The sequence below is a fragment of the Triturus cristatus genome, chromosome 10 (genome assembly GCF_964204655.1).
Source record: "Triturus cristatus chromosome 10, aTriCri1.1, whole genome shotgun sequence".
In the NCBI taxonomy this organism is placed as follows: Eukaryota; Metazoa; Chordata; class Amphibia; order Caudata; family Salamandridae; genus Triturus; species Triturus cristatus.
In genome coordinates this window covers 93,472,607-93,488,972 of record NC_140593.1, presented here as the reverse complement: position 1 = coordinate 93,488,972, position 16,366 = coordinate 93,472,607, and the positions used below count along the sequence as shown (strand labels likewise).

Sequence of the window (16,366 nt, the reverse complement as noted above, 5' to 3'; positions counted from 1 at the left end):
GACTGCAGATTAGAGCTACAAGGGCTGTGCACTTGTACAGCAGATGAAGCTGCCGGAACTATGCCAGTACTGCATAAGCAGCCTCCAGAACGCACCTCAATATTCCAGATATGGCTTTCAAATCTTCAGTACTGCAGAGGTGTCATCCAAAACCCCCCACAACACTCCAGATGAGTATCTAGAACGGGTCACTACAGTGCAGAGAAGGTCTTTAGAAATGGCCAAGACACTAAGCACAACTACTCCAGAACTGGCAACTACACGTGGCACAAGGTCTGTGGAACTGGCAACGACACTGCGTCTAAAGCCTCCAGAACTGATCACTACGCTGTGCATGAGACCTTTACAACTGACCACCACACGGCACCTAAAGCCACTAGAACTGACCAATCCACTGCACCTAAAGCCTCTAGAACTGACCAATCGACTGCACCTAAAGCCTCTAGAACTGACCAATTAGAACTGACCAATAGATTGCGCCTAAAGCCTCTAGAACTGACCAATACACTGCAGCTAAAGCTTCTAGAACTGACCAATCCACTGCGCCTAAAGCCTCTAGAACTGACCAATAAACTGCGTCTAAAGCCTCTAGAACTGACCAATCCACTGCGTCTAAAGCCTCTGGAACTGGCCAATACACTGCGCCTAAAGCCTCTAGAACTGACCAATCCACTGCATCTAAAGCCTCTAGAACTGACCAAACCACTGCGTCTAAAGCCTCTAGAACTGATCACTACGCTGTGCATGAGACCTTTATAACTGACCACCACACGGCACCTAAAGCCTCTAGAACTGACCAATACACTGCGCCTGAGGCCTCTGGAACTGACCAATACAGTGCGAATGAGGCCTCTGGAACTGACAAATACACTGCAAACTCTTGAACTGACCAATACACTGCGCATGAGGACTATGGAACTGACCAATACACTGTGTATTAGGCCTCTGGAACTGACCAATACACTGCGCATGAGGCCTCTGGAACTGACCAATACACTGCGCATGAGGATTCTGGAACTGACCAATCCACTGTGCCTAAAGCCTCTAGAACTGACCAATACACTGCACCTAAAGCCTCTAGAACTGACCAATCCACTGCGCCTAAAGCCTCTAGAACTGACCAATAGATTGCGCCTAAAGCCTCTAGAACTGACCAATATACTGCAGCTAAAGCCTCTAGAACTGACCAATACACTGCGTCTAAAGCCTCTAAAACTGGCCAATACACTGCGCCTAAAGCCTCTAGAACTGACCAATCCACTGCATCTAAAGCCTCTGGAACTGACCAATCCACTGCGTCTAAAGCCTCTAGAACTGATCCCTACGCTGTGCATGAGACCTTTAAAACTGACCACCACACGGCACCTAAAGCCTCTAGAACTGACCAATACACTGCGCCTGAGGCCTCTGGAACTGACCAATACAGTGCGAATGATGCCTCTGGAACTGACAAATACACTGCAAACTCTGGAACTGACCAATACACTGCGCATGAGGACTATGGAACTGACCAATACACTGCACATTAGGCCTCTGGAACTGACCAATACACTGCGCATTAGGCCTCTGGAACTGACCAATACACTGCGCATGAAGACTATGGAACTGACCAATACACTGCGCATTAGGCCTCTGGAACTGACCAATACACTGCGCATGAGGACTCTGGAACTGACCAATACACTGTGCATGAGGACTATGGAACTGACCAATACACTGCGCATGAGGACTATGGAACTGACCAATACACTGCGCATGAGGACTATGGAACTGACCAATACACTGCAAATGAGGACTATGGAACTGACCAATACACTGTAAATGAGGCCTCTGGAACTGACCAATACACTGCGCATGAGGACTATGGAACTGACCAATACACTGCGCATGAGGACTATGGAACTGACCAATACACTGCGCATGAGGACTATGGAACTGACCAATACACTGCGCATGAGGACTCTAGAACTGACCAATACACTGCGCATGAGGCCTCTGGAACTGACCACTACACTGCGCATGAGGCCTCTGGAACTGACCAATACACTGCGCATGAGGCCTCTGGAACTGACCAATACACTGCGCATGAGGCCTCTGGAACTAACCAATACACTGCGCATGAGGCCTCTGGAACTGACCAATACACTGCGCATGAGGCCTCTGGAACTGGCCAGTACACTGCGCACGAGGACTCTGGAACTGACCAATACACTGCAAATGAGGCCTCTGGAACTGACCAATACACTGCGCATGAGGCCTCTGGAACTGACCAATACACTGCGCATGAGGCCTCTGGAACTAACCAATACACTGCGCATGAGGCCTCTGGAACTGACCAATACACTGCGCATGAGGCCTCTGGAACTGGCCAGTACACTGCGCACGAGTCCTCCGGATAGAACCCCTTTACTGTGCATGAGACATATAGAACAGAACACAGCCCTGCATAAGCGGCCTCAAGTGAGGGCCACAATATTGCAGATAACTGTTCTGACTCTGGAAACGACACCCCAAATGTGGCCCGACACGAGGTGCAGCAGCGTTAGAGAGAAGTAGAAGAAAGGCACAGCTGGTGATGTATATTACTCAAACACAATCATACAGAAATACACACCATGAAAGTCACAAACAGCGCCTGCGCAAACTAAACTTATGCAGCACTGCAGAGATCGTGTTTTTGACCCTGCACTAAGCCTTTCATCCTTCCAAAGTCAATATGAGTACCACCGAGTCGAGTAACAACAAACAAAGGTTATCGGTCTACAGCGCCCCCCTTGGGGTGAACGTGCACCCTACTTTAGGGCAGGAAACTGCCTCTCGGCAGGGGCGTAGCTTCGGGGGGGTGGGGGGGTGCCTCTCGGCAGGGGCAGAGCTTCGGGAAGGAGGGGTAGGGGTGTGCCTCTCGCCAGGGGCATAGGGGGGGGGGGGTTGCGGGGTGCCTCTCGGCAGGGGCATAGCTTCGGGGGGGGGGGGGTGGTTGCGGGGTGCCTCTCGGCAGGGGCATAGCTTCGGGGGTGGGGGAGTGCCTCTCGGCAGGGGCATAGCTTCGTGAAAGGCGGGGGGGGGGGGGGGGTTGGAAGGGGTTACACCCCGTCCTCTTATAAATGTATTTAATAAATAGTTGGGTACCGGAGCTTTCAGTCGGGTATGGTAAGGTTTCCTGGGATTTCTAAACATTCACTCAGACAAAAACGCACGCACACTCAGGCCCCTGTTTTGAAGATCTTAAAACACGGTTGTTTTACAAAATACAGTTTTAGGGCACATTCAGGTGACTTCTAGGGAAGGGTGAGGCCCCGGAGCTGAAAAGGCCCTCAGTGCCCACCGGGTAAGACACCGCGAGCTCTATATTAGCAGCACATACGGCCGTCATGCTTTCACACGCACAATTGTTTTAAAGCTGCATTCTTGCAGGCTTTTAATGTCCGCTATAGGCTGCTGGGTGCAGTAATGAGCACTTGGGGCCGCGAAGATGGGGTTGGACGGGGCCTGGCGGAGAGGGGGGGGGGGTCTCATCTTAGCAGCGAGGAGTCACAGTAGGGAGTGATTGGATTGGTCGGTCAGTCTCTCTCCATCATCACTTGCTGTAAAGTTGAAGGAATTATCTTAGCGCAGGGACATTCAATGTCCGCCCCCCCCGCCGAAAAAGAAAAAAAGAGAGTACATGCAGTTTTCTGGGACTGACATGTGTCGTGTTTTAGATTTCTAAATGTTTATGTCTCCAAGCACTCTGAAGCAGCCGAAGGTGGCATGTAAGCGCTATATAAAGCGCCCCCAATAAAAGAACTGATTATTAGCTGAGCAGTCACGCAGCGCTTTAAAGGTTTGCGTGATCTTAAATCACGTGTTTGTATCCAGGCACAACAAGGTACCCCTAATCTTTTCAAGGTTGGCAGTTTAAATACCATTGCGTTGGGTTTATTATCAGGACAGAGCGCCTAAAAATGGAAAGTTTGCAGAATATAGCACAGTATGATAAAGAGAAATGATTAGACTCACACAAACATTTAATCTGTTTCGCAGGTTTTCGCTCTGGTCATCTTGGCCTAAACTGAAGCAACACGGAATCCATTTTTGCACATGACCGCTACTATTCAACAAATTAATAAACACTGAAAAGATCCCATGTTGATCACATGCCTTCAAAAATCTACTCAAGAACTCCAAGCACAAAGTATTGCCGACAAGTTCCTGAACTCTAGCGGGAAGAAAACCGCAGAACATTAATCACGAACTGGGAAAACCACAATAAAAGCGTTTTCACATCAACAGACACAAAAGCCGGAACACAATGGACCGACAGGCCCCAACTGCGGGCAGGTCACGTGGCACACACTCCAGCGTCATTTATAGCCTAATCGGTCTTCAATCAACTGATGGAATAAACATCTGAATGAATTGTCCAATGATCTGAAACATAAGAGGGTGGCCCCCTCAAACAGCAAACATCACTCTTCAGCCACTGCTCCCGAACAAAGGTTTACACTTTAGAAATACCAATATATAATTTTTTTTTTTTTAAATACATGGCGGATTTGCCCCACAGGAGATGCCACCCACACACCAGCCCCGCTCACACCTCCTGAACAGAGTATGCACGCATTACAGCAAGGTCCATCCCCCCCTCCGCCCCCCCCGAAACAGAGGGCGTACCTCCAAAAAAGAAACACCTTTCTTAACAACCGTTGCTTAAACAAGAGAACATGGAATGGTAACCAACAGCGAAGTAGGACACATCACAGACGAGTCCATTAAGTTAGGGGTGGAGGGGAGCTGAGACAGAAACTGGGTGACTAAGTGAAGAGGATGAAAGGAGGGGGCACAGGCGAAAATGTGAGTTGGGGGGGGGGGGGGGGCAGGAGCTATGGGGGGAGGTACTGTGAGATTACGTTAGAGAGCAATGTGGCCAGGTGGTGAGTGAGAGGGGCGAAGAGGCACACATCACTGGGAACAGAGATGGGAGAGTTCATGTAAACAAAGAACAAGCTCCACTTAACTCTAAAAATAACACATTCTCGGTGGAGGAGGCCTTGGGCTCAATATTCGTCTCTGCTGCATTTTTATATACATATCCACGCAGCTCCCTCTGCCCTTCACGCACATTTAACCTCACGCTACATCAACCCCACTTGTCGTGCAAGGGCGGCACTCCTCCCTCAAAGCAGCCAATAGGCGGACGTACCTGCAGTTTGGGGGCGGGTCCAGTGTGATGTCAGCCAGCTCCTTCTGGATCCTGCAGGAAGAGAAAAGGGAACTTTCACGCACTGCAGCAGTGAACTCAGCACCAGAGGGGGGCAGATGGTGAAAGTCTGAGCAGCAGTGAACACTGCACCAGAGGGGGGCAGATGATGAAAGGCTGAGCATCAGTGAACACTGCACCAGAGGGCACATGATGAAATAATTGGCATCAGTGGACAATGCACCATGGGGGGGCGATGATGAAAGTCTGAGCATCAGTGAACACTGCACCAGAGGGGGGCAGATGATGAAAGGCTGAGCATCAGTGAACACAGCACCAGAGGGGGGCAGATGATGAAAGTCTGAGCATCAGTGAACACTGCACCAGAGGGGGGCAGATGATGAAAGTCTGAGCATCAGTGAACACAGCACCAGAGGGGGGCAGATGATGAAAGGCTGAGCATCAGTGAACACAGCACCAGAGGGGGGCAGATGATGAAAGTCTGAGCATCAGTGAACACAGCACCAGAGGGGGGCAGATGATGAAAGTCTGGTCTAATCAGAACCAAACAGTACAGTCGACATGTGGGCTGGTACAATTCACACTAGAGAGGGTGGGTGGGACCACGCAGGATGAGGGAACTCTGCCACCATAAGCCCAGGAACCTTCACCCCATGCAAGATTGGGAACTCTGCTACAGAGACAGTGCCCTATTAAACCCTGTGGAGGCCGCTAGATAGTCGAAATTTCAGACCCCCCCTCGCAAATGCTCTAATACCCAAAGCACCGGATTTTTTTTTTTTTTACAAATTGGCAGCAGATGAGCTTTTAAGAGTCTGAATCTGAGGTCTCTGGTTTATGCACTTTAAGCTGTTTATGGGTGCATTACATACAGTATTTTCTCTATAGAGTCTTTAATTTAAAGTTTTTGTTTCTTTGAGTTGATTAATTTTTTTCCTATCTTTTGGAAACAATATTGAAGAAAGCTTGATTGCTATTTTCTTTCAAGACCAAATCAATATTATTTCGATCCGTTGTCGTAGGGCCTCTAAAGGGAGTGGGGCACATAGGTCAGGGCCTACTTTGCCTATTTGCTAATCTGGAAATGTCCTGAGAGACAGACCCTATAGGATAAAGGAACTTTGCCAGTAATATTAACCAAGTACCATCAACCCACACAGGCAGGGAAACTGAGCACATTAGGATGGGACTAGGGGGAGGGAGCCTAGGGGAAGGCGTCTTTAAGGCAACAACCTACAGGTGTGAGTATGATGGGAATAAATGCACATTAACCCTCACAAGCTAGAGAGCTCAACAGCAAGCGGGCGAAGACATTCCCACTTCCAGTACATCTAGACATTCCCACTTCCAGTACATCTAGAAAAAGAACCATTGACCCGCAGGAGCAAGAAAGGAGCTCTGCACCTGGGATAGGCCAACTCCATGCAGTGTTACAGGGAAGCCCATTGGCCCACAGGAACAGGCAGCTTCACAGGCCAACTCCATGCAGTGTTACAGGGAAGCCCATTGGCCCACAGGAACAGGCAGCTTCACAGACCAACCCCATTCTTTGTTACAGGGAAGCCCATTGGCCCACAAGAACAGGCAGCTTCACAGGCCAACCCCATGCAGTGTTACAGGGAAGCCCATTGGCCCACAGGAACAGGCAGCTTCACAGACCAACCCCATGCTTTGTTACAGGGAAGCCCATTGGCCCACAAGAACAGGCAGCTTCACAGGCCAACCCCATGCAGTGTTATAGGGGAGTTCATTGGACCACAGGAACAGGCAGCTTCACAGGCCAACCCCATGCAGTGTTATAGGGAAGCCCATTGGACCACAGGAACAGGCAGCTTCACGCCCACAGAGGAGCCAGGAAGTGATGAACCGGCCCATGCATTTCTACGGAGAGAACCACTGAGGCACCCTGGGGGTACGGGAGCTGTGTGTCTGAAGATATCCATGCTCAAGTTCTTATTGTATTTTCTGGGGACAAGTCTTATAATTTTTTTATATTTTTAAACTTCCACTCAATTTTTTTTTAAATGTTGCTGTGGTCCAGCGCCTGGGTTACCAGCTGAGGCTCAATGACACCGCTTCCAGTCTCACCCTCTCCACTTCACCACATTGTGTAAATCATGGGCAAGTCACTTCATCTCACTGTGCCTCAAGTCCCTTGTTTGCCAAGATATTTATCAGTGACTGGGCACTTACATTTTACAAGTAGGTGAACTCTTCAAAGGCTTGTTAGTGTCCAAATGTTACGAGCCCGATGGAGCAAACTTTGGTTTTGCACTCATAAACGGATGTACTCACATGAAGGTTTTATTGCGAGACAAACTACTCAAGGGCTGGAAGTAAGAGGAAAGTGGTACTTTCAAGGCTGGAATGCTCGGTGATTTTGTGCACAACCACAAAATTAAATGCTGAAGGGTATTTATCAACTCCTCTACCCACCCTTCCCAATCTAGAAAAGGTTGTAAATGTACTCCTGATAAATGCAGGAGTAAAACATTAGAACAGAAATGAGTTTCGAGGGAGGGGGGATATTTTATCCCTGGAAAAGGAAAACAATGTTACTTTACACTTGCTCTGCAGATTTTCACATACAAATGTGTATTTGCATGCAAAAGTTTAGTTAACTAATGTTTGCTAAGAATATGCCTAGAAACCTGCAACTGGTTTGCACATTTCTAAAAATAGTAAATGAGAAAGTCATGCAGGTATAACTTTGGGACTTTATTTAAGTACGAGAACCCATTTTTTTTGTTATTTTTAATGGTGCCATAATTACTTTGCACCCCTTTTAAGGTATCTGCATGCATCAAAGGCATTTTCCTAAATTATGAATTTGAGAATGGTATTTACAGATATAGCCTGTAACATTAGATGGTATATGTTCAAGTTGCAAATATTTTTGAGGTACATTTTTTCTTGAAAGCAAATTGCATGAATATTTAGCTAAACTTTTCAAACTTTTCGCAACCTAAATCCTTTTTTTTCTTTTAAAATCAAATCCCAATTTATTTTTTTGGGTACATTTTACTTTGAAAGCAACCAATCACCTGACTTGCTTCCATTCTTTTGCATACATTTCCATACAATAAAGGAGCATTCTGGAACTTTTACGAATAGCTACAAATTGCTAAATTTGGCAAACATGCATACACATTTTGGTATTGGAACCAAGGTCAGTACAGCTAACTAAGCTAATCGCTCAGTGTATTTACTTAGAGTGTTCACCTTAACAGTAAAGGCTTTGTATTAATAAACCATGAATACAGTTTTTTACAATGTATACAAATGGGTAATCTTCCCATCCCAGCATGCAATCGTCTTTCCCATCAACATCCTGTGGCAGTGTCAACCTGCAACCAAAGGGCTTGTGCTACAGGGTGTTGGGCCTACTTAGCCTGGGAACAAAAGAAACATGAGGACATGTCTTTGACCCCAAACAATGTGATGAGGACTTGTTCTTGACCTTAAAGAGGAAGTGCTGTGTGTAGGATGATAGGATTCCACACCACTATGCACACTACATGCATCTCTACTTAAAGGACCACTGAACCAGGCCAGGGGTGAGGGCAAATAGCCTCCTAAGAGCACCACCGCAGCTACATGCACCTCTCCAGAAAGAACCACTCAACCACACCTGGGGCGAGGGAGTGGAGTGTCAGGCTGTGCTTTAAATGGGCCGGTACTCACCAGTACTTAGTACCGGCACTTTTAAATTTCTGTGTTTGAGTACCGGAACTTCTCCTTGTCCAAAGAGAGTACCGGTACTCATGGGGTAGCAATTCAAGCTCTGAAATTTGGCATTTACAAAAAGTAGCAAGACAGAGAAGGCGAGTCGGGCCGTTTTGTTGTAGCACTCTGATAATCGAGTGCTAATTTACCCTTTCAAGGTGCTAATTGAGCTGCGGCCCGGCCCGTATGCATTTATTCAGGGCTGGCAGGGAGTTTGGGAGGGGCCGGAGTCACACTGCGATTATTGACACAGGGTCCACTCAATAGCACAGTAGGTGTGTGAGCAGGGCTCTCTAACAGCCATGTCTCCTGACTCAGCGTGAAATCTAGGCGGCTTCCTGCTGGCATAGCAGAGCAGGGCAGCACTTGTTTGGAGCCAGTCTGAGGACGAAGGTGGAGATAGTGACACAGAAGCAGAGTGGGTGGGAATCAAGGTTAATAATGTGGATGTCAGCGAACGTGAGCATTTTCTAAAATGTACTGAATGTCCTGTCTGCACGCATCAGTGCTTCTATGTCACTGCGGGTGTGTCTTTCATGAGTGCGTGTTGTCTGCAGGGTCCAGCATCAGATATACAGCTGCAAGCCTTGAATTACCACACTCTGCCCAGAAAGCGCACACGTGAAAGGGTCTGCATGTAGCAAGTGCGAGGCCACTTTCTCTCCGGTGCAGATCTGCTTTCTCCGCAGTTTCAGCACGACTGTATTTCGTGTTTTTTAGAAGCAGTTTTCTCTTGGGGAAAATGCAGGGGCTCTGGGCAGGGTAGAGGTGGGAGAACCGACAAATTAACAAGGGGAGCCCAGCCATAGCCGAATCAAGAAGTATAGCTTGGGCTTAAAAGCCTGTGCATAAGTGGAGCCTTGAAAACATTCCCACTGGAATAAAAGTGTGTTTGTTTTATCCCATGGAAGCATTACACCTTGGTGCAGAAGCTTAAATCACAGCATTGAGAGGAGTTCTTGCTCTCACGGTCACAACACTGCCATTAGTGAACTAGGAAGCAAGGTGATTTTTATGTGTACATTATGTATGGCCTATTTTCTTTTCATGAATGAAGCAACATTATAGTGTATTTAATCTAACACAAGTTTTTATTGTACAGTACACATCTGGAAGTTCTGTATTTGAATATACTATCTATCCTATATGTTAACGAAGAAAATGGAGGATTGGTGAGATAATATATTTGTCTGGAATCACAGTTTGGTCAGTGGGGAAGCCGGGATTGTTCCCAGAATTTCTGCTTCCAATTTGTGCAATTCAGCCTCTAGGAGGCTGTATCTTTCTTTCTCTCCTGTATTACAATAAAGTTCACTATTTTGTCTTTATTGTTCGCACAGGAGATTAGAGTTTGGTTGGCAGGTAGATGCAACATCAAAGTTCAGTTCATTTTGGGCTTGAAGGTGCAAGAGGACCTGGATCAGAGCCTGGCATCCTGGCTCGAGCTTTCAGCAGGTTGCCCACCTCCAGAAAGAGAGAATCACACTTTAGAACAAGTAAGGAGCTTTGAGGCAAAGCTAGACCATCTAGGAGGGGCTGGGTGATGTCTGCTAAGTGGCAGTGAGACGAGAGGGTTAACCATAGTTAAATGGTTCCCAAAAATGTTGAGGAAAATATATTGTGCAAGTTTTGCGATTTAGGTTTAGCACCATGAGAAGCCCACTTTAATATCAAATGTACCTTTTTGTACGTCTAAGGGGAAAGGAATACTCAAGATATACCGGAAATGCTTTAGTATCATTATACATATCTGCACACCAATTAAATCTCAGATAAATTAAATGTGTGCCCCTGGCCGGGTTCCATAGCACTGCCTGTAGCCCCGCCCCCAAATCCCACCCCATAGTCCATATCTTAATTTGGTGAGTACCTGCACTTATTTTTTTCCATTTGAAGTACTGGTGTCAGGAGAATAACCTCTTTCATGGGATTATTCTCCAAGCCCTAGGAATAGATATTGTCTCCAACCATGCAACTCAAATGCACACAAGGCCCTGCAAGGTTGACAAAACATTTGCAAATAACAATATCTGCTGTGGCCAGGGCCCGGCGGTGAACCTCCTCCGAGTACATGGTTCCAAGTGGCCACGCCCCTTCCGTGCAGGGGTCATGGACTCATGGTTCCAAGTGACCGCGCCCCTTCCGTGCAGGGGTCATGGACTCATGGTTCCAAGTGACCGCGCCCCTTCTGTGCAGGGGTCCTGGACTCACCTCTTGGCGCTCGTGGACAGCAGCTTGGAGTTCTTGCTCATGCTGCCCTTGCTTTCCTTCTTCTTGGGCGGGGTGGGGGCGCTGTTGAGGTTGGGCGGCTCACGCTCTATTTGCTGCTGCAGGCTGGAGGAGATGGAGGAAGAGGAGCTGCTGCTGGCCCTCGAGTCGTCATCCGACATGGCGAGACCAGCAACCGTTGGTGGGAGGCGGCCTGGAAAGAAGACGAGAATTTGTGACCACCAATCACCACCCTCAACACCGCACAACGCCTGCCGCTGCGCGCAAGACCATGCTATACCTAGTTTTTCATTGAGCTGTGCTGTCAGAGCAGCACTTTCCAAAACTCAAAACGCTACTTTTCAGCCCATTCTTCAAATCCTCTGCATTAGACTACTAAACAGGCCTCCTGGAATAGTTTAGGGAAAGTTGACGTATCCTCAAATATTCTAGGACTGGAGTTATACTAGAAAATTGCCTTCTCACCGCCTACACCACTTTCACACAGAATAACACTTGGCACTCAGACTGTACTTGCTTGCTTGCCATTTTTATCCAATTTATTATATGTACTTGCTTGTCATTTTTATCTTATTATATGTATTTGCTTGCTTGTCGTTTTTTTAATCTATTAACTATGTACTGTCGCTGTGCATTATGCTTTAAATTGAAAACAATAACCTTTTGTTTAAAAATAAAATAGCACTCGCCACCTCACACAGCACAGCTGTTGCAGCCCGAGACCTCAACCCTAAATCAGTACCCTCATGCAGGACAACACTCACCACCCTCAAACAGCACTAGACCTGCTGCAATAAAGGGGAATATGTCCATCACTCATCACCCTCAGAAAGCCCATCAGTTGCTTCAACCCAAGACCAGACAAAACTCAAGCACCACCTTCACAGTGCACAGCTACTGCCGGAAGACAAGAGGCCATAGCCCTCGCCTACCACCCTCGCACAGAACATCTGCTGCAAGCCAGGAGGCCACAACCGTCAATCACCACCCTGCCACAGCACAACACCTGCTGAAGTAAAGGAGACCAGGACCTTCATCCACCAAGATCACGCACACCACATCACGTGCTGCAACCCTGGAGCACACGAGCCTTACTCAGCACCCTCACAAAGCACAACTCTTGTTGGAAACAGAGAGCACAACCCTCACCACTCTGAGACAGCACACCCGCTGCAAACCAGATGAACACATCCCTCTCACACCACACACACAGCAAAACCCATCCTGAAACCCTTGAGATAAGTGACCATGGGTTTGTAGGCAAGGGTTACTGTCTTTGAAGTAGCTCCATCGATACATGACTCTCACTTACCCTCACTCACAAATAATCAAAATCCTCAACACACAACTACCCTCCCTAGAGCACCTTCACACCTACTGCTCCCACATTACTAGTCACGAAGGAGTAGGCGGTATGAAGGGAAGACCGAACGGGCATCATTAAGAGAGGTTTTGGCACACCACCAACAACACACATCACAAATACCTCACATGCCGCTCCCACTCCAAACTGCAAAACCATCAGATCAGAAACCACAGATCGATGACCGGTCTGGAGGGATGCTCAAACCCAACACAATTGCCACCCTCACAAACTAGCACCACCTCTGCCCTTTAGGCCACCGCCTTGTACCGCAACACCTGCAGTTCAAGCTGCCATTTCTACAGTTAGCGGGCACCAGATGTCCAACCATAGAGCATCCTATCTCTCGGACTAGGGACATCTGCAACCACAGAGGACCACGAACTGGGAGCAAGTGTCTCAAGCCACTGCCCTTTAACAAACAAAAACCTCGGAGAACATGCAGCATCAGCCGTCAAAAGCCCATGGGCAAACGTATCCCCCCAACCACCACCATCGACCCCCTCGCCCCTAGAATCAAACAGCATCAGCTGTCCCTGGTGACCCCACACCAACACTGCTGTCCTACCCCATAGAACCCACGCCTGGTATCTGACTGAAGACTCTGCGCTATCAACGGAGACCCACGACTGTGTGGGGATGGATGTAGGTTTTCTATATATATATTTTTGGGTGGAAACGCAAGATACCAGGGTGAAACCAGATGATGAAGCATGAAACCAATAGGGTGTGCGAGGGCCACTAGAAACCTTTTCGTGATTCTCTCCGTCTAGATGGAAAACGTTTTAACTGGTCTAAGGCTCAGACAAGAGGGAGGTAGAAACCCCCTGGTGTTCAATGAAGACTTTGGGCAACAGCCTCCAGTCAAAACACTATCAAGCCCCTTTCCCCTGGGTCCCGAAACCACACCACTTTTATCATTGGTGCATGCTCCCCCTTCAAGGCCCGAAGCCCACTGAGGCGCAGCAGGCGCTTAGAAGGTGGCGATGGACGGTGACCGTTCACTGGCAAGTGTTAAACCATGGCTGCTTCAAGCGCCTCCCTGGTGGCGGCTGGTTAAGAGGGGCGCTCGGCTGGAGAGCACTCTGCCCGTCCATGCTGGAGATTGGGCACTGCTGCCTCAGAAAGGGTTAATAGGTTTATGAAATGTTCTGAAAAGCTCAGCAGTAATATTTTTAGCGTCCTCTGTCGCAGAGATATAAAAGGCTCGCTTTAGTCGGAGCCTGGTGCAGTCGGTGCCGCTGATGTGCGTTTTACAGACAGGCTTTTGTTGGGGGGTTCTAGAGATGCACCAGAGTGCCTGGAGCTTTATGATAGAGAAGGTTTCATTGTGAGGGCGTGCATGGGATGGTGGGGGTTTGATGCAATCTGGATCCCAGGGCCTCCTGGAGTCTGCTCTGCGGACCCACCGCCATGGTGTGGGCACCAGTAGCGTGGACATCTGAGTTTCTGTTACACTGCGGGCCCTGAGGGTCAAGTCGGGAGTGGTCTTCTGGAGTCAGGCGAATAGAAGAGCTCAGGGGTTTGGTGCATTGTGGGTAGCGCCTGAAGGTAGATCAATGGGGGGCAGTAAGGGTCTGCTGCATATGAAGCACCAGGAACTGTTTGAATGAGGGACATTGGGCATCTGGTGCATTGATGGGCCCTGGTGGAACAGACAGCCCCAGCAGGCTGTGAATGGGGGTCTGGCACACAGCGGGAATTGGGGTTTGTAGAGTACATATAGTACACTACAGTGCTTAAATTGAGCCAGTGGTTTCCAGTGCTCGGCACTGGCACTTCATTGTCAACACCAGCACTTATTACAGCTGCCACATGGTGGCGCTGTTTCTGCAATTAAAAGATGAGCAGAACAATAGTTGTTTATTTATTCAATGTACATTAAAAACAACTAATACCAGCTGCCCAAGTCATTCTTATAGCTTTGGGGGCCTTGAATAGTCTGAACTGTCACACTTGGAGGGAAGAGGTGTGGTGCAGCGCCAGGGCGGCTGACTCCGGAACCCAGGGGCTCGCAGTTCGATCCCCGACGCAGGCAGCAGATCAGCCCAGCACCATGCGACTCTGGGCAATAGCTTGCTAAATGTTCCTGACAGCCCCCAGCGCCTTGACGCTCTCAGGTACTTGTTCACGCTTTACAAATACTGGACATTTACATTTGTAGCAGAGGACGGTTAGAAGTGGAGTAGATACTGTAATTGGCAGCGCTGGCAGTGGCAAAGGGTGGTGCAAGCTGTGGTGGTCTCCTGACATTAGCACTTATGTTTTGTTTTTGTTTTTTTACAAATTAAGCACGGGAAAACTAGCTCGCTTCTAAGCTCTGACCAGACCCTAAAAGAATCCTATTTCACTTTTGAAAGCTCGTCACAGTGATAAAACTGGCACGGCCAGTGACTCTAGGTCCACACTCTGGTGGCCCGGTCACCAACTCTAGGCCCAGGCTTTGGCAGCGAGGCCACCGACTCTAGGCCCAGGCTCTGGCGGCGTGTTAGAATTGAAAATGTAATTGTCTTATTGCTCATACTTCGTTCTGCATTAAGTTAGCATTCATTGCGCCATTCTTAATTGCCGACATATAGGTCCCATGATCGAAGCTGAGCTTCTGTCCCCACATCGCTTCCCTCAGCATAAAACTGCCTCGATGTCTCCTTGCCGGATATCTCTCCAAGTCCGAGCTTTGCTGCACTAATAAATGTACTCTCTATTGTAACATACCTTTGCGGCTAGTTAGACCCGTTCCCACCTTCTACAATGGCAGGCACGGGCTGAGCAACCTTGGGGCCGCGATAGTGTGTACCCGGCCCCAGGACTACAGCTCATCCTCGTTTGCCTCCTTTGTTTGCTGTTGCACGGACTGGAATTTTCCAGTCTGGGCGTGTACGTGGGGGAATTGGAAATGAAGAATACCCGATATCATGTTGGGGGCAATGAGTCCGTCGGCAGTCATCTCTGGAGGCTGGTCAGACTGGGCTCCGCTGCAGCGCAATACTAATAAATAACTTGGTTTGCATTCTCTACTGTCTGACTGACTCTTTGTTTGGAAGGCTGAGAGGTGGTCGCGGGTGACCCGGGTGGCCCTAATCGGGTCACTTCCTTCAGTTGGCACCAGAACAGGGACTCCACCGGGTGACCCATCCTCACTCACAGACGGGTGAGGAGGACGGGGTGACGTCGGGTCGGATGGGCGGATCGGGGATCCCTGCACGATGAAGCCTGGTACTCACAGCTGCCCCGCCTGGCTGACCGGGCGGTGCCTCGCCCACTGGTCATCCTGGCTGGTCTAGCGCAGCCAGTGACTATACGGCCAGGCTCTGGCTCGGTCAGTGACCAAACACCCACACTCTGGAGTGGTCAGTGATTCTAAACCCACACTCTGGCATGGTCAGTGATTCTAAACCCACACTCTGGCGTGGCCAGGGACTCTAAACCCACACTACATCGAAAGCATACGAAGCAGACAGAGGGGACTGCTCTGGACTATCACATCCAATTTTCACAACAGAACAATGTCATCCATACCCCCCTTTCTCGTCCAAACCATACTTAACAAAAGCAGGGGTCCCTCAAGGCACTATTATCTCACCCATACTTTTTAACCTCTACATTAAGTCATTACCGGCACTGATCAATCAATTTTACCTCACATGCTAGAACTATGCAGATGACAGGCAAATACTCTAACCAATTGTCAGCTGTCTCAGAGCCTTTGATCAATGGATGACGTGGAACCATCTCAAATTAAATGCTTCCAAAACAGAAATACTCATGTGTGGCGATTGGAAATATTGTGACCCTCTCACTGCCTGGCCAGATGATCTGGGAACACCGCCTAAAGTATCGAAGGAAGT

The 16,366-nt window shown here is 48.6% G+C and overlaps 1 protein-coding gene across 3 annotated transcripts in view; it reads right to left on the bottom strand.

The window, feature by feature from the left end:
• Positions 1-16,366, bottom strand: part of UBE2E1 (ubiquitin conjugating enzyme E2 E1) — a 461,740-nt gene that overhangs the window by 170,311 nt on the left and 275,063 nt on the right. For all 3 annotated transcript variants that reach the window (XM_085630505.1, XM_085630504.1, XM_085630507.1), the window contains 2 exons: positions 11,138-11,348; positions 5,183-5,233 (listed from right to left, as the gene is read on the bottom strand). In XM_085630505.1, coding sequence (XP_085486631.1) covers positions 5,183-5,233; positions 11,138-11,316 — 230 coding nt within the window. In that variant the 5' untranslated portion in view covers positions 11,317-11,348. The remainder of the gene's footprint in view (positions 1-5,182; positions 5,234-11,137; positions 11,349-16,366) is intronic.